The following is a 25,743-nucleotide window of genomic DNA, read 5'->3' as shown; positions in this document are numbered from 1 at the left end:
GGTAAGACGGCTGAGCTTCCCCGCGGGTGGCTCGGTGCTTTATTGCAGCTGTCTCTGCAGGTCAGCACCTTATAGAACATCTGGGCAGGGGAATGCTGTCCAGAGTACCTTTGCGATGGTGGTGTATGTTGGGCCCTGGGGAATCAGTATCAAGCATAAGCGAATGCGAGTATCACTGTGATGTGTGCAATTACTTTGTGTGAGAGGGGGGACCGTTCCTCATACTCGTTCTAGAACAAACTTCAAGATGCTGTGTGAGAGTCTCGATTGACATTATATCTACATAATGATCTCTACTTCTCGGATTGTACGGCATTAAATGCGGCACAGACGGCCATTCTGGTCAGGGAGGCCATCCAGGCTCTTGACCTGCCAGTTCTCACTGCCAACAGCGGTAACAGCATAGAATAGACCCGTGGGGTCATAGCGCTGCTTTAGCTTGTAAAGACGGTCGTAGTTACTTCCGTAGAAAGCTTGCTCGAAGTTGGGCTCCAGAACGTCCGATTCGGACATATAAGCACCAGCGTCAGGGCAAGTAGCACGCCACTGACCAAGGGTATCATAGGTGAATGTATCCATGATCTGCTTGATCTCGGCGTTGGGCGTGGTGGTATTCCAGGTGGTCGAAGTAATCGCGTGCATGAGGGTCTTGCGCCAGGCAGGGTTGGCCGAGTTCTCGGGGGAACCCTCGGGCAGGTCGACCTTCATATTGAATGCCAGTAAGGGGTGACCGGCGGTGATGGTAGATCGCAGCGCAGCGAAGGTAGCATTGAACTTCGACTCGTCTTCCCAGTTCGCCCGAGGGAACAAACGGGATCCAGTCAGCATGGTGCTGGATGCGACTGTCTCCAGGGGGAAGCCAGCGGCCCAGGCGTCGTAGAAGTCGGGGAAGTAGGTGCTGTTAGGCGTGAACGGAATCCCGAGAGCCTTCAGGTCGTCGAACCACGGTTTGACCAAGGCATTGAATTCATCCAGGGTGTGGTTCACACCGAAGAATGGGTTCATCAAGAATTCGAAGGCACCCGGGCCGGTGGGCAGGACCCAGAAATAGGCGTAGGTGCCGGCATCCGCGTAGGTAGGGAACCGTTGCATATATGAGCGGATCCCGGCCCAGAAGGTATCTGCGGATACATTGGGGCTCGTAGCAAAGGAGAACTTGGACAGGGTCACGCCAACCTTGGGGCGGAGGCGAGAGATGACCGAGGTGACAACGCCGTAAGTGCCTGTTAGTTGCCATTAGCTCTACAATTCTGGACGCTGGCACTTGGAATGTATGTTGAGAACTCACCGCCGCCTCCACCACAAAGAGCCCAGAAGAGATCTGGGTCGGTCTCCTCCGTGACAGTGACGAAGCGACCGTTGGCTAACACGACCTCGAGCGCCAGAACCTGGTCAGCCGCTAGACCGTATATGCTGGACATGGGGGAGTGACCCCCTCCGAGCACGTAGCCACCAGCAACACCGACGGTCTATATGAATCAGTCAGTGGCCGTGATGCATGAGGGGATCCGTTCAGCATACCTTTCCTTCTCCCCCGATGGCCGTCAACCCGAGCTCCCTGGCCTTCGCATAGACATCGAAGGCCTGGACACCGGCACCCATCTTCAGAGCAGGTCCTTGGTAGCCCGAACCGCGGTAGTTCTCATAGTACTCCATCTCCTTCAAGTTATGGGTCCAGATACCAAGCGCACCGGCTCCAGTGGATTTGCCAGAGAAGTCATGACCGGTGTTCTTCACCACCAGGCGCAGGTTGGCCAGACGAGCAAAGTTGACAGCAAGTTGAATCTGCGCCACATGGCTCACGTTGACAGCGTAACTACTGTATCCACCCAGTGTACAGTCCGCCGTGACATTCTGGTTCGTGGGTAAGCATGTACGACCTTCAAACAAAGGCCACATTATGGATGCGGGATCCGCAGCACTATTAATCCATGTTAGAGCCGAAGTCGATCCATCGTTTGCATCAAGGGGACGTACTGCAAGTAGGAGTTTGTCCAGTTGTCGGTGATCTCTTCACACTTGGCACTGTCGTAGTCCGGTTCGGAGGGATAACAGACCGTCGCAAGAGGCACGGTCTTAATGAGAGAGCCAGTGCCGAGGACCCAGTCGAAAAGCTCCCAGATGTTCTCTGAAGGCCACAGTCTATCCCCGGGAGTAGCCTGCAGCGTCTGGACGAGCGAGCAGCCGAGACAGAGCCATTGCTGCCAAACTCGAACCACGCGCGCTGGTCCTTGGCGAGCCTCGACAAAGCCTCATCGGTCAACTGCAGAGTCTCGCTTGGGAACAGAGGCATGCCTGAAACAGAATTGGAAGAGACGCGCTGCGCGACATTCTGCGACGAAGCAGCCACAGCCAGGCTCAAGAGCCCGGCGACCAGCATACCGTAGGCCATTGCTTGAGGAGTAGAGATGCCCTCCAGTGGCTCGTTGCGATCAGCGTGATCCTTGCCGAAATGCGCGCACCGCGTTCTTTAAAGAAATCGCGAGATGCCCATAAGAGCGTGGGCCCAGGCTAAGCTCGACCACGAGGTTGACTAAAATGCTTCTCCACTGCCGTAAACAATCGAATCACTCTTCAAGACATCCCATTCGAAGAATCTGGCCCCGCTGGGGAGGCAATTCGGCATATTCCGCGTAGCCCTGGTGCTCCACAATTTCTCCTTCTGGAAATCGTAGAAGGACGGGATTTGGTTCTTGCACCGGATGCTCCGTGCCCGGTCATTACCCGCAAGCGATGAAGGACATCAATAAGCCGGGGCTTTCGGGACCTGGGAAGACTGCGCCACAATCTATGTTAAATCCGCTAGGATGGATAGTGCTTATCTCGGTGCGCTAGGCAGCCTTGTCCCAGCAGGGGACAAAAGTCCGGACTCTGAAGGATTTGTCCAGGAACAAGAACATGCAAGATTTGCCGAAGTGCGAGAACCTCAAGTTCGAATCTCGAACCACCAAGCCTACACCCTTTGTGCCCTGGCGAGTTCACGACCCGAAGGATGGCCATCTAATCCGACTGGGACCGCCCTTGCATTCCCCCTCGGGGAGTGGACTCATTCCCGCATAACCAATAAACACAGAAAGGCAACGAAGATTCATAAATAGGGGCATACGTAAGCCCGACAATCCCTGCCCAAATCCTTTTCGGAAAAGCCCGAAGGCTGGGAAGCTAAGTTCGAAGCGATCGAACCAGTCCTGCAGAGGCATCGAGACTCTCCGCTAAAGGCAGGAGAGATTGCGTGACACGGAAGCGTAAACCCTAAAAGCGAAGTGCCCAGAGATAGTGAGCGGGGCAAAGCTCCTCCCACATACATAACTGGCTCGGGAGGGAGTGGATCTGATTCCGTCCATCAATCCGTGACCCAGTGGGCGTTTGTGTAGCAATTGCTTACACTCTGCGGAGTAAAGGAGGCACCGATCCAGCTGTACTGTAAGTGGCCAGCATCCGGCCCCGACAGCTGGGTTCCTGCGATTTAGAGTTCATCAGAAGTCCTCATTGTGGACTCTAGTGGCGGGGATTTTTCCCTAACTGTATAATTTGAATAGATTAATTCGGGTACAGTCCCCCATACCCGTCCACTCCGGAGGATTCCTAGACACAACTCGGACCGTGGAACGACACTCACAGAGTTTCCGTTCTCTGACTAGCGATTTGGGAGGCGGGAAATTGTGGTATTCTGTGGCTTACGGCCACGACTATCTCAGAGACAGTAGATATATTGGACGGTGACCGTTGGCGTCGCGCCCGGGTAGGCTAAGCAGAGCGTGCTCCCAATTTTGAGTTTCCCATGGCGGATGAAACTCTGGACTACCCTCTATTGGGTATGCATCTCATCTCCCAATCCAAAGGTTGCATCATAAGCTCATCTGCACCTGTGAAAAGACCAAATCCACGCAAGACTTGGTACGGACCCAGACGATTTCGTTTATAAAGGGACTCCTCCTCCGCGGACAGCATACGCCTTGTCGCGGCAGAGGGCTCAGGATGGTTGATGATCACCATCAGAAAACTGCGCTCGGCGTGGTCATTGCATTCCCCGTTCTGGGTGGAATCGCGATCTTGCTCCGCCTTTGGGCTCGGTCGCTCTCGCGATCTAGGCTGGCTAGTGGTACGTCTGGGTCTGCCCCCGTGATCTACACGATCAACCGTGGCATCTGAACGCTTGGGGACTGACATCCTCAACAGACGACTATCTAATTATTGCCGGTTATGTATGTGGGAGATTGAATGAATGAAATGGGAGATACTAACAGGGCCAAGATTCTAGCAGTATGCCAATCCGTTACGTCCTGGTACTGTGAGTCAGCTAGCGAGATCAAAGCATTGGCGTCAGTGTCTAACAAGCCAAGACATCAAAACAAACTATGTGGGAATCCACATCTGGGATGTTCCCAAAGACCATGATGTGAAACGGGGCCTGATCGTAAGTATGGGAGAAGAAAAAAAAGAAGGAGAAAGGAGAGGAACGGTACGAGAGAGTTCTTGCTAACGTAGCCTCGCGCAACAGTGGAACTATGCCAATCAACTCATCTACAATCCATGCTTGACTCTGATCAAAGTCTCCATCCTCATGTTCCTACGGCGGCTCGACTCGCATTCCCGAGTGGTCAATGGCCTGATCTGGACATCATTCGCCATTGTCGTAGGCCTGTTCATCGCCGTGCTGTTCGTCGATATCTTCCAATGCCACCCCGTCGCATACGTCTACGACTTGTCGATCCCAGGCGGTACATGCATTGCCCAAGGTGCTTTCTACGTGTCGACCGCCGCGCTGAACCTGTTCACGGATCTAATGGTGCTCACGATTCCTATTATCATTACCTGGCGACTCCAAATGCCGCTTCGACGAAAGATCGCCGTCTGTGCCATCCTGTGCATGGGTGCCGTGTAAGTTGTCTCACAGAAGGAGGGAACAGCTATCCGCCCAAGCTTCGACTAACAGATTCTCGATAGGGCTACCGGAATCGGTGTGTGGCGCCTCGTAGTGCTCGCAGGCGTGTTTTTCCCCTCCAGCGTCAACCCCGACCCAACGTACGCCATCAGTTTCTGCAGCTCGGCAATCGAGGTGAACGTCGCGGTAATCACGGCCTGCGGTCCATCGTTCAGAGCGATTGCCACAAAATACTTGCCCCGTCTCATTGGATCATCTGGGAAGCATACGTCTCGGTACGGCAGTGCGGGCGGCTCGCGGAAATTCCCCGTATCGCGCATTTTCTCCAACAAGGCTTCTCAGCTTCGCTCCAACGGGGAGGACGGGTATGAGATGACCGATCGAAATGGTAAACATAGGGTCGACGTGACCTCCGGCGATGCGTTTAATATGCGTAAGTATCGGCGCGGGGGAGATAGTCCGTCCATCTCCAGTGGTAGCGAAGAGGCCGTCGAGGGTATCGTGAAGACGACTGATGTCTCGGTGCGATATACTGTCGATGATGTTCATACGTCAGAGGCTCGCTCGCACGAAGGGCGACATGTTAGTGTTGATAGCTTGGTTTAAAAGGGGGAGCCTGTAGATAATATTTATGACTGATACGATTCGGACAAAATAGAATGTAGAATGGCAAGCCGCATTTCAGACATCAGACAGATTTCATGATGTTTGCCTCAAGCCCGCGCCCTTGGACCATCTGTTGATAAATCACCTAAAGATAACTATCGGGAATGCAAGTCACCATGGGAGGTTTTCGGTAGCGCGTTACGAACATACTTGGCACCATTTCGGGGTATTTGGGGGCACTGATGAATCCTCTCGGGGATTCTTACCAACTCGTTTCCCATTAACAAGGTAGACCGGGGTCTCCGAGTTGACGTGGACCAAGTTCCCCATTCGCATACCCTCGGATGAGAGCTTCCACGTTCACACGCTGTGCTTGACCCCATTCAGTCTGAAGATAATCTTTCAGGGCTTGAATCCTCTCTGCAGGCTGGGGAATGAAGGGGATAGGACACGCTGGAGTAAGACGGCCTTGGCGTCGGCCATTATTCTGGAAGGGCAGATTATTTGCAGAAAGGGCAGGGTTGGGTTCGTGGATGAACGTTGAGGGAACGCCGTGCGTCGTGGAGGTCTGGGATAGTTCGCCTGGGTACCTTACCTATGCAGCCAAATCATCCTTCACCAACCCATATGGGAACCTCTGCGGTTTTTGCCACTTCCGAGGCCCGAGTCTATGAGGGGAGTGCTACGCTGTCTCACGGCCACCTGCCAGTGGGCGCATGCCTACGTCTAACTACGAAGCAGTTTGACTTCTCACTGCATCGAAAGTTGGGTCAACCTTCATAATTGTGGTTTTTTATGGCCCCGAAATCATTCTATTAAGATAAATGCGTTCTATGTTAATGAAAGCTCTAGACCTGAAGCCCAGCGGGAGGGTTAGATATTCATCAATTACCTCGGAGGAGAGAGGAACCAAGCTCTTCCATCTATCAATACCGCTCTATTAGCCATACGCGGCGATTTTCATCACCCATGGAGCTGAGCCACTTGGTTTCTCCCATCTTCAGATTAACATAATGCCGCACAAGGTCGGTTCCGAGCAGCTTCTGTAGGCAGGTGTCTTTCTCAAGAGACTGGAGGCTTTCGGACAAGGACCGAGGGAGCCTTTGCGTAATACCAAGCTCAGCGCGCTCCGAATCAGTCAGAGTAGAGGCGTCCACTAGATGACAAGGTGAGTCTCCAAATGGGAGCAATTTTCGTAGAGGGAACCTTACCTGTGCAGTCTTGTATGCGCAAAGGCAGTCTACTCTCCAGCCCGATAAGCCCACCGGCCAAAACAGCCGCGAGGGCAAGATAGGGGTTAGCCAGGCCATCCATGAGTCTGAACTCCCAATGTCCAGGACTAATTTTCCGGATAGGTGCTTCACGATTCTGGAAGCCCCATGAAACCCACTCAGAGCCCGCCCAGATACCAGAGCGGACACGCTCATAGCTGATGTCTTGAGGCAGAGTAAATGCCATGATAGAGTGGAAATGTGCCAGGATCCCAGCTAAGAAAGAGGCGTCTTTTTCAGGCCGACTAATCGAGACATGCGTGTGTGACGCATTACCGGTCGCGTCGGGGAACGGTCGAGGGTGGAGGGTGGCTCGGTAGCCATGGCGTTCTGCCACTGCAGTGACCACTCTTCGAGCAGCGATCAAAGTGTCTACCGCTTGAAGTGGCGACGCAGGTGGTAGAATGAACTCGAACTGCCCGGGTGAAGACTCCGCGTGGAATTGTTGCAGCTCGATGCCGATGGCTGCTAGAGTCTTGTGGACTTCTTCTAAGACTGGCAGCATTCGTCTCGTGTCGGCAGTTATCTGTGACCAAGAATGAATTTCTGTTGCGGGCTTGTAATCAAGGACCTTGCCGCCGCCGTCTTTGACTGGCTTGAGGAGCATCAACTCGATTTCAAATCCGCACTTCACATCGATCTCGTGTTCTTGGTAGAGCTTATCAATGACGCTTGCCAACGCCGTCCTTGGACAGCCATCCAGTGGCTTATTGTCTTCCGTCCGCCAAGAAGTCATAACGCTTGCACTTGATGCAGTGGATTCTGACATCCCCGCATTAAGGTAGAGACTCGAGCAGTCTGGCTCGAGATAGAGCTGTCCTGTCACATTTCCCCCTGCAACAATGGTGTCGTCCTGCAGCATGGATAGAACTGCCAAGGAGACTCCGATGCGCCTTTGATGAAGCGCGATGCGGATAAACTCTGGTATTGGAAACATACGCACGCGAGGGGTTGCTGTGTAATCAAGCCACTGCACCCATACATACTCTAGGTTGGGGTTCGCTTTGAGGAAGGTCGACAACGCCGGGGGCAATTCAGGAGGAAGTTGCTTGCTGGTAACGATGGTGCTCGAAGCGGGATGCGTATACTGTGGATCAAGTTTCAATCCATAAAGGCGATTTGAATTGTGGAAAAGAATATCGGCGGCGGCCGTTGTAGCCTGGGAAATGGTGTAATCATCCTGCTGAACATATTCCACCAGGACCTTCCGAAGGACATTAGCGTGTCATTCAGTGAACATAAGTTGATCTACTTACCTTTTCGAGGGCTTGTCGAAATTGTTTGTTTGCCAGCCAAAAAGTTTCTGGATGGAAATGCCCGTCTGTACTCCATAGCAAACGGTTCGTCGGGGTGATCTCCAGAGCTTGCCGGATGATAGTCTCTTGACCCTGCCTGTTGACCATCGGGAAAACTTCTCCAAGGTCAAGATATACATTTGGATACACGCACGCGAGGTACCCCGCCTCCCGTGTGTATGGGTATGCGGAGTGAAGCAAGACTATGTCTGCATTGGGATACTGAGCAATCAGCGGCTGGAGATAGGCTGGGTTTGCGCGAACCAGGCTAATGTCATTGTCGCCGAGACCTGTATGGAATTGCAGAGGTTTCACGATACCCGCTTGCTTTTTGAACGTGATGCTTTTCAGCGTCTGCTGGACCAGCCAGTCATTCAACGGCTTGTCATCGATACGATACCCGGACTTCCGAGTGCCCGAGTCCAGGATGCGGTGGAGAGAAGTCGTGAGCGAATCCTCGTCGGAGTAATGAGGGCTCACGTCCAAACCCGTACGATAACAAACGACTGATTTAAAGCCAACGACTGCTGGGTCTTCCATGGCGTGTTCGAGCGCATCCGCAAACTTCTTCGTAAATGTGCTCCAGACAGATTCCTCCGGATTGCGCTCCGCGTTCATGATTTGCTGCAGCAAGTCAGCCGCCACAGCTTCGATCCGCACGATTCTCTTGGATGCGGAGATCGTAAAGGAATCATGCCACGCGTACTGCTCCACGTCTTCGTCGACCAACAGGTCATCCAGAAGAAGAGCGTGTGTTCCCTCCAAGCTTCGGCGGATCAAACCCTCATAGTCAGTCTTCACCCAGTCAGAATGAGCTTCTACTACATCCGACCACGTTGCACAGGGACGACCATAGAGCTCCGAGAGCTGCTTGGTGGCCCGAAGCAACGGCATCGTCGTTGAGGCATTCTGCAAGGCCCGACCGTGGGCTTCGGAGGTAATAGATTCCAGTGGAAAGCTCTCATAGTCTGCCGCAGCGTCGCGGGTCAAGAGATTATGTGCATGATTATCAATGAGTGGATGAAACTGTATGACGTGGCGGAGGGAATCCATTGAATCCATGGTGGAGAGAAATACGAGGAAGACTCTAGCAACTTTTACGGTGCACAACCGAGCAGGAGGGGTGAATGGGGCTACGAGGACGGCCAAATCACAGAACATCAGAGACCCTGATTTCCCTGTTTATCCCCAACACATCTACTCGTATACTCCCAACTATATCCTAATCAGCTTAGGTATAATACGTACTTTTTTAAGCTGTATCTGACAGCTTTGCAGCAATCAATGAGCGGCTTCGCATTATTAATTCCTGCTTTCTGTTGGCCCCGCGTGTTGTGGCCCCACCGAACCAGCGCAGCCGAACAATAGAAACTCGGGGTTCCATTGGAGCTGCTCAAAGGACTAGAATCCTGCATCAGCTAGCTTCGCAGGTAGACCACTGACAGCCAGGCATGGCTGTTTGGTAATACTCGTACTGTGTGCAGACCCCACCTCACAGGTGCTCGTGACGAGGCCATTCAGCACGGGGGATCCAAAGATCGAAACATACACATTCTAACCAGTACACCGGGGATACTAGTACAAGACTCACAGTTGGAGACCATACTGCCTCAATTTGTCAGCTTTATTTACATTGGGTTTCACCTGCCACCAACTAATCTAAAAGTGACCCTCAACAGTCAAGGTTCCGGTCTTCGTGACCAAGTATTCCTGCACGGCAACATCCTTGCCACTCTCCTTTCCGTATCCACTTTCCTTCATGCCGCCGAAGGGAGATTCAGCAGCGGATTGATTACCTGTATGGTCAGTTACCGATATCCTAAATTACTCGTACTCTTTGGAGTCCTTGGAAGTAAAACTCACCAGTATTCAATCCAACCATTCCAGCCTCCAGATTCTCAAGCAGACGCCAGATACGATCGACATTCTTGGTAAAAGCATAACTGGCCAGCCCCATGCTGGTATCATTGGCCAGCTTGACGGCTTCCTCCTCAGTGTCAAACCGGTACAGGGCAGCGATCGGGGAGAACGACTCCTCATCGGTGATTTGCATTTCCTTGGTCATGTTGGAGAGGATGGTCGGCTCGAAGAAGTATCCCGGGCGTGAAGTCACACGGTTTCCACCCATCAGCACCTCTGCGCCAAGCTTGCGAGCATTTTCAACCTGGGCAATCGCCTTGTCAATGCTGCGGGGGGTTGTCAGGGGGCCCAGGGTAGTGTTCTGGTCACTGCCGTGGCCGATAACGAGAGCCTGGGTCCGCTCTTTCAGCGCAGCAGCAAACTTGTCATAGATCCCGGATTGCACGTAGATTCGATTAGCAGTGATACACGCCTGGCCCGCATGACGCCATTTCAGAGCCATAAGCTGGTCCAGCGCCTGGTCAAGAGAAGCATCGTCGAAGACGATGTAGGGGCAGTTGCCGCCCAGCTCCAGAGTGACCTTCTTCAGACCCTGGGCACAGTGGGATGCAATGAGCTTGCCTACTCTGGTCGAGCCGGTGAAGGTCACTTTTTTGATGAGCGGGTGTTTGCAGAGCGCCTCGCTGAGAGAGGGGGTGTTCTCAAGATCGGTGGTCAACACGTTCAGCACACCCGGGGGAATCCCTGCTCGGCGAGCCAGCTCGGCGAGCACCAGAGCTGAGATGGGTGTCTCGGGACTAGGCTTCACCACCATAGTACAACCAGCTGCCATGGCAGCGCCTACCTTGCGCAGCACCATGGCGACGGGGAAGTTCCATGGCACGAGAGCAGCCGCGACACCGATCGGTTGCTTCACGGTGAAGACTCGACGGCCTGGCGCAGCTGGCTGGGACACAGAGCCTTGGATACGCTCGGCCTCACCGGAGAACCACCACAGGAAGCCCAGAGAGTAGTCGAGTTCGCCGCGGGCTTCGGCGAGCGGTTTCCCGGTTTCATGGGTGACAATCTGAGCGAGGTCTTCCTTCGCATCAGTTACCAGATCGTACCATTTGAGAAGCCACTTCGCTCTCTGTCGCGGAGTTGTCTTGCGGAATTCTTCGAATGCCTTGTGGGCAGTCTCGACAGCATCGGGCACATCATCCACAGTAGATGCGGGGCAACTGGCCCACGCCTGGTCGGTTCCAGGGTCTGCAATTATCAAGTCAGAATGAAGCGTAGAGAGAAAGGGTTGTATCGCGGGAATATTACCGAGAACTTCAAAGCGTTTGCCGCTCTTGGACTCCACCCACTTGTCGCCAACGCATGAATCGAAGTGCAGCAGACTTGGGTCGGCGAGCTAAACGTCGAGTCAGTCCTGGATGGCCAATGCTCAAAGGTCAAGGTACACGAACCTTGAACGGAACCTGGTATTCCTTTGCCATTTTTGTCCTTGCGTATGGGGTCACCTTGTGTATATGGTCAGGATTTGAGTGGAATGAAGTATAACAATTCGCGGGGTATTTGTGAGGGGAAGGACACCCGAGGTAAACAAACCCCTCAATGGTAAGAGCTAGCAGGCCAATCAAATATAGGGATATATGGAGATCTCGATTCTTGGCTTACCTTACTTTTCTATGCCTGTGTATATGAGTTCTTTCCACGGCAGGATGTAAGCTGGAAGATTGAAGGACGATGGTGTCAGGCTACGAGCAGGGGGGTTTCGGTGGGTCTCCCCCTAATAAGGTGATTAATAATGCCTGGACCCTGGCCGGCGGGGCTCCCCCCGCGGGGGCGCCATCACTGCAGTGTATATGGGCTCCTTCGTCTTATTGCTGGTAATCTTCATACAAAGAATGACACACAGTGATACCAGCTCCAGAGCTTATGCCCACTAGGCCTGAAATACGGGGCCGTGGCCCGCTTCCGGAGAGTCTCAACCGAGCAAGCTTCTCGGATGACTGGGTCTGAGCCTGAAGTTCAGCCCGGACTCTCTCGTTGTCCCTCTAGCATCTGGCATTTTCCCGAAGAAGTCCTCCCGCCCCAGCTTCGTTTTCAAATGGAGATTGACGGGACCCTGGGCTAGCCATTCTTTCAGACCTCGGGAGGACGTTTGTTGAAATCGTCTTAGACTTCTAGTTTGACTTCCTGCTTCTCCTCGGCGTCCTGGGCATCGTTGTCTTTGTCTGACTTTTGGCACTCCCCCTGTTGGTCACGGTCCTGTGCTGTAGGCCGAGCGCGTCTTTGCCAGAACTCCGATCTTTTATAGCGACCAAGGCTGTTTTTCTGTTTCATCCAGCTGTCATCCTTTCGCACATCCGATTTTCAGAGGTCATACGGAAATTTGTATTTCCCCTGATCTTGTCTTCTCAAAGATCAACGGCAACCTTTTTGGTATTTATCCTGTCATTCAATTTGGCTAGACATGCATATGCAAGGGTCCATTCCTTCCCATTTGGGTTCAACTCAGCGGAGATTCTGTAGATAGATGCGAGAGCAGACGAAGAGATAGGTGAAAGTAAGGGCTTGTTTCGGTCGACTTGTCGGTTGATGGACAGGGAAGGGACAGGTAAGAAGTGAGAGTTCAGAACCCTCCTCAACAGCGTCGTTGGTTCGAGGGTAGAATAGTTTAATGTAGTCAATATGATACTTCCCTACGTGCTGGGCTGACTGCAAGTCCTCCAGTCAGATTGACCTCTTCCCGATCAGTACTTGTTGATCTAAATGGCCCTTTCCATTTTGGTTCAAACTTCCGCCCGTGTACCTGATCGAGGGCCACATTTCGAAGTAGGACCAGGTCTCCTATGTGGAAGTGCCTTACGGTCCTTTCTTCCAGAGCTGGGGTCTCTTCTTCATTCGGATCTCCCGGACGCACTCCCTCACGTAATCCAGCCTCGCTGAGTGGAATTCTTGCGCCGCCAGGTATATCTCTTCTCCGCGGAACCACTGTTCGTGGTTCTCGATGATAGTCTCCTTCATGATCTCTTCCTCCACGGGACCTGGTCCGTAGGTGTGCGGCTGGTAGCCCAGCAAGACTTCAGCTGGACTGTAGCATATCCAAGGCGCTCAGGAGAGCCGCTTTCGTACCGCTGCTTTTCGGTTCCGCGATTGCTCGCAAATTTCAGGCCATGATGATGCGCAAGCATGATGTGGATGCAGTACACGGAGTATGCACAGTAGCAACCCATCAATATATGGAGATGCGGCAGCTAAGAAATAACAGAGCAAGAAAAGCAAGAGATGGGCGTGCCATATCACGCCCAAGTGGAATATGCCGGAAGATGCGCACACTAGCCCTCTCCAACCTAGCATATTTTGATCTCTTTAGTCATGACCGAATGGAATAATGGACCAGCCATGTCGAAGGAGATGTTTTGCGTTCTCTGGCTTTCAATTCGTAGGAATTTCGGGTAACGCGCGTTTAGATGCGAAGAGTGAGTCTTTCGGAACAGCCCGAAGGAACCATAGCTGCATCGATGGTGAAGATATTGGCTTTAGTATCTCCTATGAGCTCCAGGTCACCATACTAATAGATGATGGTTAGCTTCCACTTTGTTTCCATTAGATATCGAGTATACTTACTTGAGGTGTGTCTGAACTTGAAATCCAAGACCCCACCTCCAGACCTCCTGTTACTAACTCGTAATCCGACACGTCTCTTCGGCATAACAGTGTAGCAACCTATGAGATTTTGGTAAGTTCTGATGCGGAGACAGATGGTGTGGGGAAGATCCTTTACTCATTGAAGTTCAAGTGGATTAAGAGGCATGGCTTGTCTGCCAGTGGTCAACCATGGTGGATATGGGGAAAAGGGAAGATGATGAAGGGAAGAAAATAATACGCAAGAACTATTTCAAACATAGTACAGCTACTAGTTAGACGGCGTCACCCGAAATAGTAGTAAGCTTGCTAGTGCTCAATAGCCTGAGATGTAAGTTGTTAATAGCACCCTACCAGTGACTATGGGCGACCTGTACGCGAATGCGCTCTGATAGATATGCTTCTTAGAATTCTCAAGTCAAAGCTGTGATGGACAGGGGATCAGGAGGACTACAGGTACTTGAATGAATGAATTCCACGCGAATAAGAAAAGTACAGTTCCAGCGTTATAGACTCGTCTCTTCATCGATTTTCATGAGGACGGTCTTGGTCTCCAAATATTGATCGATGCTAACGGTATACCCTTCTCTCCCCACGCCCGATGACTTGTACCCACCGAACGGCATGTCCAGAGCGCCAGTAGGGCTAGTGCAATTGATGGCTACGTTGCCTGATTCAAGCTTCTTAGCCATACGCAGCGCCCTGCTGAGATCGTTTGTGTACACGGAAGCATAGAGGCCATATTCAGAATCGTTTGCCTTCGCAACCACTTCGTCCTCGGTGCTGAATGTGTTAATGTGCACGACTGGTCCGAAGATCTCTTCTTTCATGGCCTTCGCGTCCTCTGGCACCCCGAGGAAAATCGTTGGTTCAATAAAATATCCGTTGGAGTCGTCTGGCTGTTCTTCAGAGCCTAGGACCATCTGGCCAAGCTTCTTGGAGGCTTCGATGTAGTGCTGCACTGATTCCCACTGCAGTTTGTCTGCTTGAGGCCCGTGAGTCGTTTTTGGGTCTAACGGATCTCCCTTGACCACCGTAGACAAGCTCTTCTTGCAAAGCTCAATAAATCTGGGGGCAATGCTTTCATGTACGTAAATTCGTGAGTTGGCCATACAGACCTGACCGCTGTTCCACTGAATCGAGTACATGGTTTCTTTCGCAGCTTTGTCCAATTCAGCGTCAGGGAAGATGATACTCGGGGACTTCCCGCCAAGCTCTAAAATGACATTCTTCATGTTCGACTTGGCTGCCGCTTGTTGAATGATACGACCAGTTCTTCCGGAGCCGGTGAAGCTCAGAGCTCGGACATCCATGTGGTGAGAGAGTACATTTCCAGAAATGTGACCATGTCCAGAAATGATGTTGAAAACTCCCGGAGGGAAACCAGCCTTTTCAACGAGGGTAGCGATTTTGGCACACTGCTTTCTGGTGAGCATTCACGCGGTCCGGGTCACGGTTTCATTCGGCCTACTGTCAATGGAGCTTTCTCACTGCTCTTCAAAACGATAGTATTACCAGCAACCAACGCAGGTGCTGCCTTCATGGGCAAAAACACCAATGGGCCGTTCCACGGGATAATGGCTGCCACGACGCCGAAAGGCTGGCGTAAAGTCAGATTCACAAAGCCAGGGGTATTGACACTCGATGTTCCCAAGGCCTCGTATCCAGCTTCCGCGTAGTGGTTGAAATGGGCTGATGCGCGTCCGGGGTCAGCGAAAGTCGAGACGGGTCGGCCCATGGATAATGCGTCCAGCCTTGCCAATTCGTCGTGGTTTTCCTCAATCAGCTGGGCAAGCTTCCTGAGAGGGACTCCTCGCTCAGATGGGGAGAGAGCCGACCAAGCGGGGAAAGCTGCCTTTGCAGCGGCGACTGCTGCGTTAGTGTCCTCTTCGCTGGCCTCGGATACATCCGCAACCTTTTCTTTTGTTGCTGGCGAGTACAACGGAAAGGTCCGGCCGTCGGATGCCTCGACAAACTGTCTCTCTACTTAGTTTGAACTCTGCGGAACGTGCATAGAGGCAATACCACCTTGCCGTTGATAAAAAGTCTAGTCTCAATCGCAGCCATGCTAATCTTTTGTCCCAAAAACGCAGGTTGTATAAAGAATCGGCTTCTTTCGTTACGAATTGACGAGTTGTCGCTCCGATATTGTTACAATTGACAACTTCTTGATTTTGTTTTTTTGGGGGGGGGGGGTGGGGGGAATCCCCTTGTGCTTGAACTCGGTTTTGTAATCGCAAAGGCCTCGAGGCTCTGCTAAGGACGGCTTCAGGCCCCCCAGGGCGTATCGAGTACGCTCCGGGGCTGCTCAGGCACGGCTGAATACGACCATCCACCGAATTTACCGGTTTTCTGCAAAATCGCATGAACGTAACATGGGGCTACCAGGACCCAATCTTCCGCAGCCCTCTGCTGAACTTCACTTCCTGCTATCTCATTCCCGATGGCCACGAGACGTACGAAGGAAGCGCCCGGCTGTACACTTTCTATGCCCCGCACGATATGGATCGCTGATCAAGGTACTTAATGACAAGAAGTTCTTCATGCAGCGCCTGGAATATCTGGACGAGTCTGGCCACTCCTCTTATAATATTTAGGGCCCAATATCCACGGATATCTGCAAGGTAAGCGAAAGTTATGCTAGGGCAGATAATTTGAGGACATCCTCATTGAGGATATGGTGTTGGAACCATGTCCAATATCTGCAACTTACGGATATGGTATCGGATCTCATACAATTGGAGCGAATATGCCGCAGTCTAGTAATCAGAATGATGTCAAACACAATACACACTTCGTCCATTCGCTCGCCACCTCCCCAGGATATGATGGAGCCCCTCACCAATAGCGATACCTGTCCGGGTATACACTATCTTGACGTACGATACTACGCCGAATACATTGGCTCGACGAAAAGTGTCATCACGAGGATGGTGAACCGGGCCAAAGCTTCTACAACTCAAGATACAATATATGTGAAATTCACGAACGTATCACCGGAAATCGCCAGAAGTACGGATATTAAGGCCACTCGAAACTTCTACGATTTGCAGACACGTCGCATGATCATTACCATTACTGGAGGCCCACATGAGCGAGTGACTAGAGAGTGGGACTTTGTTCTGAGAACCCAAGCGATAGCCTCAAACTTGGCCGTCGTGTCTGATGGATCTGCTCGTATGGCTGGACATTCGAGTCACAAAGAACCTGACTCACAATATATGCCAGAAGATGACATTAGTGGTTGGCCAACGGTGGTATTAGAAGTTGGATATTCCGAATCCCCGGGCAAACTGAAATGTGATGCAGCATGGTGGTTAGCTAATTCAAATGGAGAAGTCAAACTGGTCATTACTATCGCAATCGACAAAAGACAACCACAGATCACGATTGAGTGTATTGTGCTAGATAATTTTATCTTGCCGGCTCACAATAATCGTCCCCACTACCGCACAGTAACTCGACAGCATCTTACTATCACACGGCGTCAGGGTATAATCACAACACGGCCCTCAGTGCCACTCCGTATCACCGTCCAAGAGATAATGGGACGCTCTCCGTTGCCAGGCGAGACGGATATCCTCATTCCGGTGCCTCGCCTAGAAGAACTTGCTGCTAAGGTCTGGTTTCGGCAAAGAATTTGAATTCTTTCTATGATGGGCTTGGTTCTCGTTTCCGACATTCTCATTCATCCTGAAAAGCAATATGGAATTCAGTTGCTGCAAAAGCTAGCTTCATCAGACATCATTTACGCATTACTTGGTGGCCTTGAAGTTTCAGAGGGGCTTTTTGATACCCCTGGCGGGGCGTTGCTGGTCGCGTACCGTATTCTACGAATAATAGCTCTATAGCGCGGGGATCTTCTATTATTATTGAAAGCGTATAACGAACAGGAACCATGAGACTGCTCGTTTCCTCACCAAATGCCAATCTACCTTGTAGGTGAACGTAATAGGCAGTACCTCTATATTTCAGCCTGTGTTTCCATTGGGTGGAGTGATACCGAGTTGCATGTGAACTGCCGCCCTATCAAGGTCGTGTGGCTTCTCAAGTCCAAAAGTTGCCCTGTCGCCAAGATGGCTCATCCGGTTCTACCTAACTACTGCCGTTCATGACTTGGATACGCATCTACTGTGAGGTGTGTGACATTTCTCTGTCAAGGTCACCTCTTCGCGTCCCAGATCAAACGAGATCCGGCCTTTGATCCCATTATTTTCGCGGGCAGTTGCCAGCATATGTACCTCGGATCTTTGAGGTTCTTGTCTTTTCCTCAAATAAAATTCTGAAATTAGCTTTGTTCCCCCCCTCCAAGTTTTGGCATGATAATGTACCCCGTGGGGCAAATGCGTGGTGCGTGGGCGACAATTTTTACCGGTATTCTTCCAGCTTTCAAGTGTTTCCCAGAGAGTTTAAGCATAAACGGAGCCGCCCGTCTGACAGTCACGCCGGAAGCTTTATGCTCCACACCTGGGCATTTGGTCTATGAACAACCCGCCTGGACTTCGAATGCAGCAACTTCTAGTAGGAGATGCACTCAATATTCCGGGCGGGTCCCCGCGTTACTCGTACTTCTGCCACAGAAGTGAATGACGTCATGAACGTCGTGAACGTCGAGAGCAGATTCGGGCTAGTATACGCCAATGAGGCGGATCGCTGCGTTCTAACGTAGCTTAAATTCAGGACAAAGTCAACGAAGCTACTCTACTAACTCAAGAGACTCAAGCGCCAGCTCCTCCCGTCCATGATCTGCGAAGGAGCTACCGCCTCTTGCCCCTGGCGCCAGTGCGTAGTCGAGGCGCCGTAGGAGCGATATCATTGGTGGGTAAACGGACCGGCGCGATATGACCAAGGCAATCGCCTGGGCCAAATTCTTCCCCAATGGCCATGTTCACAATAGTGACTTCATTCAGACGACCTGACCAGATTGGAGTTGGATGCCCTGGCATGGGCCATCTATGAAAATCAAGCTCTGGATTTGTGTACCTGTTGCATAATGCCAAAACGAGGGTACGTCTTTATTTTTCTTTTCTTTTCATGACGCCACAAAGCTTTTGCCAAAGCTGGGAACTAACTGCCCCTCCATGGTCCCTATAGGCCGCCGACACAGTTACTCGCTGACTTTGGAAATGCGTTTGGGGACCATTTCCGTGCAAAGCGGCTCTCTCTATCTGGGGCGGGTGCTTCGGAGCGCTCGGCCTCTTTCGACCAGGTAGATGCCAGGCTTCTCACTGCGAGGATCTCGGGCCTGGATCTGACGCCGTCTGGAGATCTGGGGCAACCACGGAAGGAATCAATTACAAGGGCTGTCAAGTCACGGCCGCAGCGTAAGATGGTTCAATTGAGAATTGATTTGTTCTTCCGAATGTTGACTGTGGTGCAGCCTTCTGTCTATACTTCCGCGCTTATAAAAAAGGCGGGTATAGTGGCGATGATGACATTTATTACGCTGCCTATCTCCGGGAGTCGGAGAGAACGGGCAGCCAATTAGTCCAGATAATCTGTAAAAAGTTGTCTGTGGACTATGGGCTCGTCAAAGAGATTCTAGTGGCGGGCCTGGACTCCGACGATTCCGCTATGCCACTCAGTGATACCTGGGTAGGAGGGCTGAAAGCTAAGCAAACACTAGAGATCGAATGCACTCCATATGGAGGTGAGACATCTGATGCTCAAAGTCTACAAATGAAAATCAGGCTTTGAAGGCAGCCAAGGCGCCATAAAAATGCTTCTACCATATCAAAGCTATCTCAGGATGCATCATGTCATTATGAACGCAGGAAAATGAAACACAAATTACATCAAGGTCGAAGTATCACAATATGGATGTCGTTATATTTGCATAATATAGGTGAGTATAAAACTCGAGTTTTCATACCCAGGCTCCAGATGCATAACCAAGCCCTTTATAAAACGCCGCAATGGCCAGAATGTTGTTATAGAAACGCCGTCGTAGCTCATCATGTACCCAGCCGACGACTCATGCACAAATCACGCATAATTCGCTATTCACAACATCAATGAGAAAAAAAGAAAAGAAAAGACATAGGCACGGAGACCAAGTATAAAGTGTATTGGATGGAACCTGACGCCCCGACCCTCACGAATTGGCCCTGCGCTCTTTCTCTAACCCATCTCTCTCCCACTCGTTCAGAAGCCGAGCAACCTCGCGGAAGGAAACCGGCTTGGTGAGGAACATATCGACACCAGAGGCAAGAGCTTCAGACTCATCGCGAGAGCTACTCAATCCCGTCAAAGCGATGATGATGGCGGGCTTCCGGTCTCCGTTATCTTTTTCGAGTGACCGGATAGCGCGCGTCGCTTCGAAGCCGTTCATGACGGGCATTGATATATCCATGAAAATAATATCAAAGCCGCATGGCAGCTTCTCCACTTCTTCAACCGCTAGTTTGCCGTTCTCTGCAGCGGCGAGTTCTGTCAATTGTCGCTTCTTCATGAAAGTCATCATGAGATTCAGATTGATGCGATTGTCGTCAACCACGAGAACTCGAGCTGGTCGTGTTACCCGCGTAGTACTCTCCGCAAGAGGCGGCGGTAGAGGGGCTGCTGCAATTTCCTCCGGGGGCGCAGTAACTATGGATGGCTCTGTAGGCGCAAGAGGCCTGGGGGAGGATGGTGTGCTCCGAGTATCCTGCACTGGGCTGAACTCTGACAGGACGGGCGACGTGATTGCAGATTCGATGGGTGGTGGGGTGTGAGAGCGGATGGGGAGAGTTGAGCCCAATGAGTCCATTGGGTCGTGCTGAACGGATGTAGGTGTGACAACGGCTGATCGGCCATGTTGAAGGCACTTGAGCACACTGCGAGCGAGTTTATGAGGACCGCACGGACGCCGAATTATGTCGACGGATGAGGTGTATGGCTCCCACTCAGAGCTTGCCAAAGAGTAATCAACGGCTCGATGGCAAAGGATGAGAAGAGCAGGCAACATCGCTGAAAGTCCAGTGTCTCGGAGTGCGGGTAAATCGAACTCCTTCACCAACAAAATATCGATGGGGCCATGGGGCGGCCACGCAACGATCTCGAGGCTGAACCACTCGGTTAGGTACCGCGCGATTTCGACCCACTCCGGGTTTTCGGACAGGTGGGCTGGGTCTACACCCCAAATTGCGACCCTCTTTCCAGGGAATTTTTCTCGAATAGCCATGGTTGTTTTCTGAGTTTCTTTCACAGGGGCGTTGTGCGCGTCATGTGAGTCCGATGGCTCCATTGGGGGAGACTCGAGGCCAACAGGCCTTGCTAGGGGCAATGAGACTCGTACAACAGTACCCTCGCCAACACGGCTGCGAATTTTGATGTTGCCATGCAAGGCCTTGACCAAACTTCGCACAATACTGAGACCAAGGCCGGTACCCACAGACAAGGAGTTCTCTTGAGCAAAGGGGACGTAGATCTTGGTACGCAAAAACTCTTCGGAGATTCCTATTCGATATTAGTACGAGGCCCGGAACAGCTATCATACGAAACATCTTACCGCGTCCTGTGTCCGCAACCTGAATTACAACGAGGTCTTCCAGCCCCTGACGCCGAGTCCGGCCTTCGGAGTGGGATTTGGCTTCGAGGCTCAAAGACACACGCCCAGATTCAGTGTATTTCATTGCATTCCCGAACAGATTCATGATGATGCGTCGTAAAGCTCCGGGCTGAGTCCGGTAAACCCAATCGCCATATGCTACATCAATAATCACATCCACGTTCGAACGTGATCGTGTTCCTTTTTGCACTACTCGACCAAAGATCTGGTGGTAGGACTGTGGCTGAATTCTGTCCATAGGCATGACCCAGACAAATTCCTTCAACCACTTCCTCTGCAAGAATGCTCAGATCTGTTACGACATAAGAGTCCAGATGGGATGCAAGCTTATCATCTCCCTTGAGATCAAGCGACCCTTCCTTTTTTCGTTTCAGAGATCTCCAAGTTCGCTCTAGCGATACCACTTTCGAGAAGTCCAAGACTTGATTCATTGTATCCAACAATGTTTGGCCACAGCTATTAACAGTTTCAATGAGATTTCGTTGGAACTCACTAAGGTTGGTTCCATGGAGGAACTCTGCGGCTGCAAGAATGCCGTGGAGTGGGCTGCGAAGCTCGTGTGATATACTCCCTATGAAATCGCCCTTCTGTTGATCTGCGATCAGCGACTCGATGCGACTGTACTCTGCCATGATAGACGTTCCAAATCCAATAACAGAGCTCAAATCCACTGCAGAGCTAAATACTTGTGTCTCCTCAGTAGTCCAACAGAAACAGCCAGCAAACCATTGGGAGTTGACGGCGTTCCAAAGGGGAACAAAGATAAGCTGAGTAGCATTAGGGAAATACTTGTTGAGCATGGAGTTCTCCGCAGCTTTTCGGCGCTTACTCAAAGGCTTCATGAGATTGGCCGTGGATGCTCCTGGCGGTGAGCGATTGGGATAAGGAGAACTGCGGTCACGGGGCTCGCGATCATCATCGTCCGAGGTGGATATCAATCCATCGCGATGGAAAGACCAAAGCTTGCCTCGAGGGTATCGTCGGATTAGCAGCGAGAGGAATGAGCGATCCAAAGACCCCGCGGGAATGCTTGTCATGGAGCCCGCGCTTGGTGAGAATGGCTCCTCATTCGTAGATATGGATAACACAGTTGCAGGGCCGCTCATTTCAGCTGCACAATCGCTGCCGCTGGTGTCCACATCATCCAATAAGGGTGTATTTGCAGCTTCCAAAAAAGCGACTCCGCCATCGTTGCTCAGATCTAGACTCTCGCGCAAAAGATTTGCTGCGCGGCGGAAAACCCACGGATTCCCCTGTGAGTCGCCCGGTGGAAGTCGATTGCGACTGCTATTCGTAATCCATTCAGGCAGGGAACCACCAGTGACACGCGACGTCCCTGTATCATTTTTGGAGTCGGATCCGCCAGACCCGATTGAACGCGCATCATTGCTGGAGGAGCGATCATGCATTTGGCTATTAGAAGCAGCATCCGATATATTTTCTGGAGCCACCACATCTTGCGATCCGGAATGTGATACCTGTTCAGCGATGTTGTTTTCGCGCGACCCCCCAGACACGCTGATGCGATTATTAGTGGACGATGGAGTTGCAGAAAGGCCGGTGCTATCCGCGCGCGAAGGGTCCACTGTGCTGTCATGGTCCACAAAACTTGAGCTACCTTCCACGAAGTAGCTCAGTCCACGCGAAATGCGTGCTGCACGGCGACCCTCAGATGCTTCTCGACAAACTTTTAAATAGTCCATGACTAATGCGGAGAGCGAGCCAAGTGTACCTTTTTCCAACGCAGACAATCCATCTCGCGGTTTCGAATCGAGAACAAGAAAGCATCCTAAATTGATGTTGTTGTCGCTCATCAATGGCGTGCCGGCAAAGAATCGGTAGTGTGGATCTTTCTCAACGAAGGAGAAACGTTTGTAACGGTCATTTTGGCTCAGGTCGTCGACAATCAGGAAGGGATACGAGCCATTTTCACGGTCAGAACGGGACAAGGCCACAGTATCCTGCGCATCATTGTTAGCTGCATATCGTGATGTTTCGATATCAAGCGGTCATGCGGCATGTTGTAGATCAGTGTTTGTGGGCGCTGGTTATACTCACTTGGCAAAGACTCCATGCCTTGCGACTTCCAGTCACTCCTGTCCATAAACTGTCTTTAGTTTCATAAGAAGATGTATCATCCAGATTAAGTGACGGAGTTGCCTCAGCCAGTGTAAACTGCTTATCGCGGTCGAGCACGCAAATGAGGGCCCGCTCCACTCCCAACCGCACGGCTGCTAATTGTGCAAACGCTGTCAAGGTGTTGTTCGACGTGCCCAGAACCAGCGCTTCTGGGCCTAGCGCAGATGTGTTGCTAGAGCCACTATTGGAGCCGGTGCCGTCGATCAATGGCGGAGTTGTCACCGGGGGTGTCCCATTGTACACCGACGATGGTGGTGGTACACCTTCAGCATCGGTCGATAACCACTCTGGAATCGCCGGCAGCGATTCCGACTGCGGCCGATAATAGCGATACAGCTCCCTAACTCGCCGGTCCGTAGCATGCGATACCTTTTGCTGTGCCTTACTTGTAGCCTCCATGCCGTGCCATGCAGTGTTAAGTTGTGGTCCACCGGTAGTATGTTCAATTTGGAGCAGAGATCACACGGTGGCGGGTTCGTTTATTTTGAAGCGGAGGCAGTTGATCCGCGGCGATGCAGGTGCGAGCCGCAAGCGGATGCGTCGAACTGCCAGTTGAACTCTCGAGGCGACGTAGGGATTCGAGACAGGGCGATGCGGAGGGATTCAGGATGCCCGTCGGAGGAAGCATGAGAAGTGCGAAAACGCGCGGCTGAGGGCACATGAAGCGAAAAAAAAAAGTCGTCTCAGCAGACGGTAAAACGGTTAACCCCACCCTCATCCAAGGGCTGCTCGGGACAGAAGGGGTTGCCCTTTCTCAGTGGAGAAAGGATCCAGCGAACTTGGAGGATCTGATAGGCGGTGGGCTCTACTGTGACTGGAGGAGCTGGCCCACCGCATCAGCAGAAGGGGAGGGGGGGAAGGGCACAAGCCCTCGTTGTTGTGACCCCAAATCAGATGGGCCGTAGATGAGGTCATGGCGAGGAATGTCGAGATCAGCAGAGCGAATAGCCCGTCAGGGGTGAATTGTTAATGGAAGCTCCAGTGGGTTTCAGTTTCCGCCAATCAGCCGTGGGTTGAAACTGCGACGATCAGGCACTGTGGACCGCCTCCGATCAATGACAAGCGCTGGTAATGCATGATAATCCTTGATAGGCAGGGTCGCTAACGCCACATGGATGTACCCTCCAGCACGATGGCTGCCATGGGTCGCGCACCCGTATAGCTTCAGGCTGCGTCAACGGCGTTTGAGCTGTGGTTAGCGCCCGGGATGATCTCACAGGGCTGACTCGGGCTTGAGTGGCTTTTGTGGCGGTGGCGACTCTACCGCATGGACATAGGGCTTACATTCCTGTCGCGAAAAGGATAGTTAACCACGGAGTATCCAAATGTCCACAGGTCCATTCAGTAAGATTCCGTAAGATTCCGTAAGTGGGACATCTACTCAAGTAATGGCCAGTACTAGTATCTTCCAAAGCTGTTGAAAGCATGCCAGTGAACGCAAGCTGCGCTATGTAGTAATTCTCCAACCTTGAGATTGTCCCGTAGCCATACATCCCAGTAGTCTATTGCAATTGCAAACACAATGACCTCTGGACACTTTTCCTTCAGCAAGCCGGCTCCCGGACTTGATTAGTGCTATGAGCATGGGCATGGACAAACATCTACGAGTACCTGAGTCCTAGCCCTCGTCATGGCGAGGTTCTAGGCCTAGAAGGAATGGAAGAGGCGGCATGAAGAAGGGAGAGAAGGAGAAGCGAAAATTCAGAGGGTCATAGAACATGTTTGAATACCCCCTAAGCCTGATGATATTTCATTCCAGTGGGGTGTCAAATCCCGGACCTAGTGTAGATTTATGACTACATTTTTGAAGTATAACCCGGAAAGGTAGATGAAGAAGGGAAAAGAGAGAAAAATGGCGTAAAGTTAGAAGACTCGGTCACCGTGATGGTCATATGTCCAATCGAGGACATAATACCGGTGATATATTCTGCAACTGGGTGTCAAGTTCCCCTGCTGGCGGGCATTCCTCTTGTGAATACTAAATACACCTACTGTCGAGATTATCTCTGACACTTGAAGCTTTGCTATACCCAAAATTCGATACCAATCATTAGCATTGACCCATAAGTATAGTCCTAAGTTTTATAAACACTACTTGTCGTTTAAGCAATTCGAGAGATGGTTAGAGTGCCCGAGCTGCGGAAGAAGGAATGGGATAGTATATAGAGAACTGCCCATGATGATTGTCTGGGCAAGGTCAATCCTCTGCAATTAGAACTTCCAAGTCGAGCCCTCGCCAGGATCATGTCATTGACAAACTACAAACTGTCCAAGGGCTCGAGTTTCGTGCGGCTTGGGGTTAATAACGCTCGTATTCTCCCAGCCAATCAGAGGCGAAGCTTTTTGGTTGAACTTCGCGTCGCGACCGCTTGCAGACGGTCACGTGTACAGTAGCCCCTTTGCAGAGGAGAAGAACAGTTCAGGGTTCAAGTCAATATTCGCTTCTTTTGATCTTCTTACTTCTTGTTGGAGGAGCCTTAATTTTTTTTTATTCCAATCCGA

The 25,743-nt window shown here is 51.6% G+C and overlaps 8 protein-coding genes across 8 annotated transcripts; 2 read left to right on the top strand and 6 right to left on the bottom strand.

Annotated features, from left to right (window-relative positions):
* Positions 1–315: 315 nt before the first annotated feature.
* N7468_009333 (FAD-dependent oxidoreductase) lies at positions 316–2,392 on the bottom strand (the record flags this gene model as incomplete). The annotated part of the gene is made up of 5 exons (XM_058478629.1): positions 316–1,223; positions 1,289–1,469; positions 1,522–1,921; positions 1,978–2,142; positions 2,175–2,392. The coding sequence occupies 5 exons, from the start codon at positions 2,390–2,392 to the stop codon at positions 316–318; spliced, it is 1,872 nt and encodes a 623-aa protein (XP_058326959.1).
* A 1,586-nt stretch (positions 2,393–3,978) lies between these two features.
* Positions 3,979–5,491, top strand: N7468_009332 (uncharacterized protein; the record flags this gene model as incomplete). The annotated part of the gene is made up of 6 exons (XM_058478628.1): positions 3,979–4,102; positions 4,180–4,205; positions 4,255–4,291; positions 4,344–4,417; positions 4,502–4,881; positions 4,948–5,491. 6 exons carry the CDS (start codon positions 3,979–3,981, stop codon positions 5,489–5,491), a joined length of 1,185 nt encoding a protein of 394 aa, XP_058326958.1.
* Positions 5,492–6,625: 1,134 nt separating this feature from the next.
* fluG (uncharacterized protein) lies at positions 6,626–9,119 on the bottom strand (the record flags this gene model as incomplete). Its single annotated transcript, XM_058478627.1, has 2 exons — positions 6,626–7,966; positions 8,019–9,119. The coding sequence occupies 2 exons, from the start codon at positions 9,117–9,119 to the stop codon at positions 6,626–6,628; spliced, it is 2,442 nt and encodes an 813-aa protein (XP_058326957.1).
* A 597-nt stretch (positions 9,120–9,716) lies between these two features.
* On the bottom strand, positions 9,717–11,398 carry N7468_009330 (NAD-dependent succinate-semialdehyde dehydrogenase; the record flags this gene model as incomplete). The annotated part of the gene is made up of 4 exons (XM_058478626.1): positions 9,717–9,853; positions 9,921–11,165; positions 11,226–11,313; positions 11,369–11,398. The coding sequence occupies 4 exons, from the start codon at positions 11,396–11,398 to the stop codon at positions 9,717–9,719; spliced, it is 1,500 nt and encodes a 499-aa protein (XP_058326956.1).
* Positions 11,399–12,770: 1,372 nt separating this feature from the next.
* N7468_009329 (uncharacterized protein) lies at positions 12,771–13,099 on the bottom strand (the record flags this gene model as incomplete). The annotated part of the gene is made up of 2 exons (XM_058478625.1): positions 12,771–12,971; positions 13,001–13,099. 2 exons carry the CDS (start codon positions 13,097–13,099, stop codon positions 12,771–12,773), a joined length of 300 nt encoding a protein of 99 aa, XP_058326955.1.
* A 960-nt stretch (positions 13,100–14,059) lies between these two features.
* On the bottom strand, positions 14,060–15,620 carry N7468_009328 (aldehyde dehydrogenase family protein; the record flags this gene model as incomplete). Its single annotated transcript, XM_058478624.1, has 3 exons — positions 14,060–14,971; positions 15,025–15,534; positions 15,579–15,620. 3 exons carry the CDS (start codon positions 15,618–15,620, stop codon positions 14,060–14,062), a joined length of 1,464 nt encoding a protein of 487 aa, XP_058326954.1.
* A 704-nt stretch (positions 15,621–16,324) lies between these two features.
* On the top strand, positions 16,325–17,197 carry N7468_009327 (uncharacterized protein; the record flags this gene model as incomplete). The annotated part of the gene is made up of 1 exon (XM_058478623.1): positions 16,325–17,197. One exon carries the CDS (start codon positions 16,325–16,327, stop codon positions 17,195–17,197), a length of 873 nt encoding a protein of 290 aa, XP_058326953.1.
* A 2,450-nt stretch (positions 17,198–19,647) lies between these two features.
* N7468_009326 (uncharacterized protein) lies at positions 19,648–23,640 on the bottom strand (the record flags this gene model as incomplete). Its single annotated transcript, XM_058478622.1, has 4 exons — positions 19,648–20,990; positions 21,043–21,325; positions 21,369–23,063; positions 23,161–23,640. The coding sequence occupies 4 exons, from the start codon at positions 23,638–23,640 to the stop codon at positions 19,648–19,650; spliced, it is 3,801 nt and encodes a 1,266-aa protein (XP_058326952.1).
* Between the last annotated feature and the right edge of the window lie 2,103 nt (positions 23,641–25,743).

The sequence above is a fragment of the Penicillium chermesinum genome (genome assembly GCF_028974085.1).
Source record: "Penicillium chermesinum strain IBT 19713 chromosome Unknown utg000007l:1.0-2695246.0:1.0-2697696.0, whole genome shotgun sequence".
Taxonomy (NCBI): Eukaryota; Fungi; Ascomycota; class Eurotiomycetes; order Eurotiales; family Aspergillaceae; genus Penicillium; species Penicillium chermesinum.
Note: the sequence above shows the minus strand (reverse complement) of the source record. Positions and strands in the feature narration are given on the sequence as shown.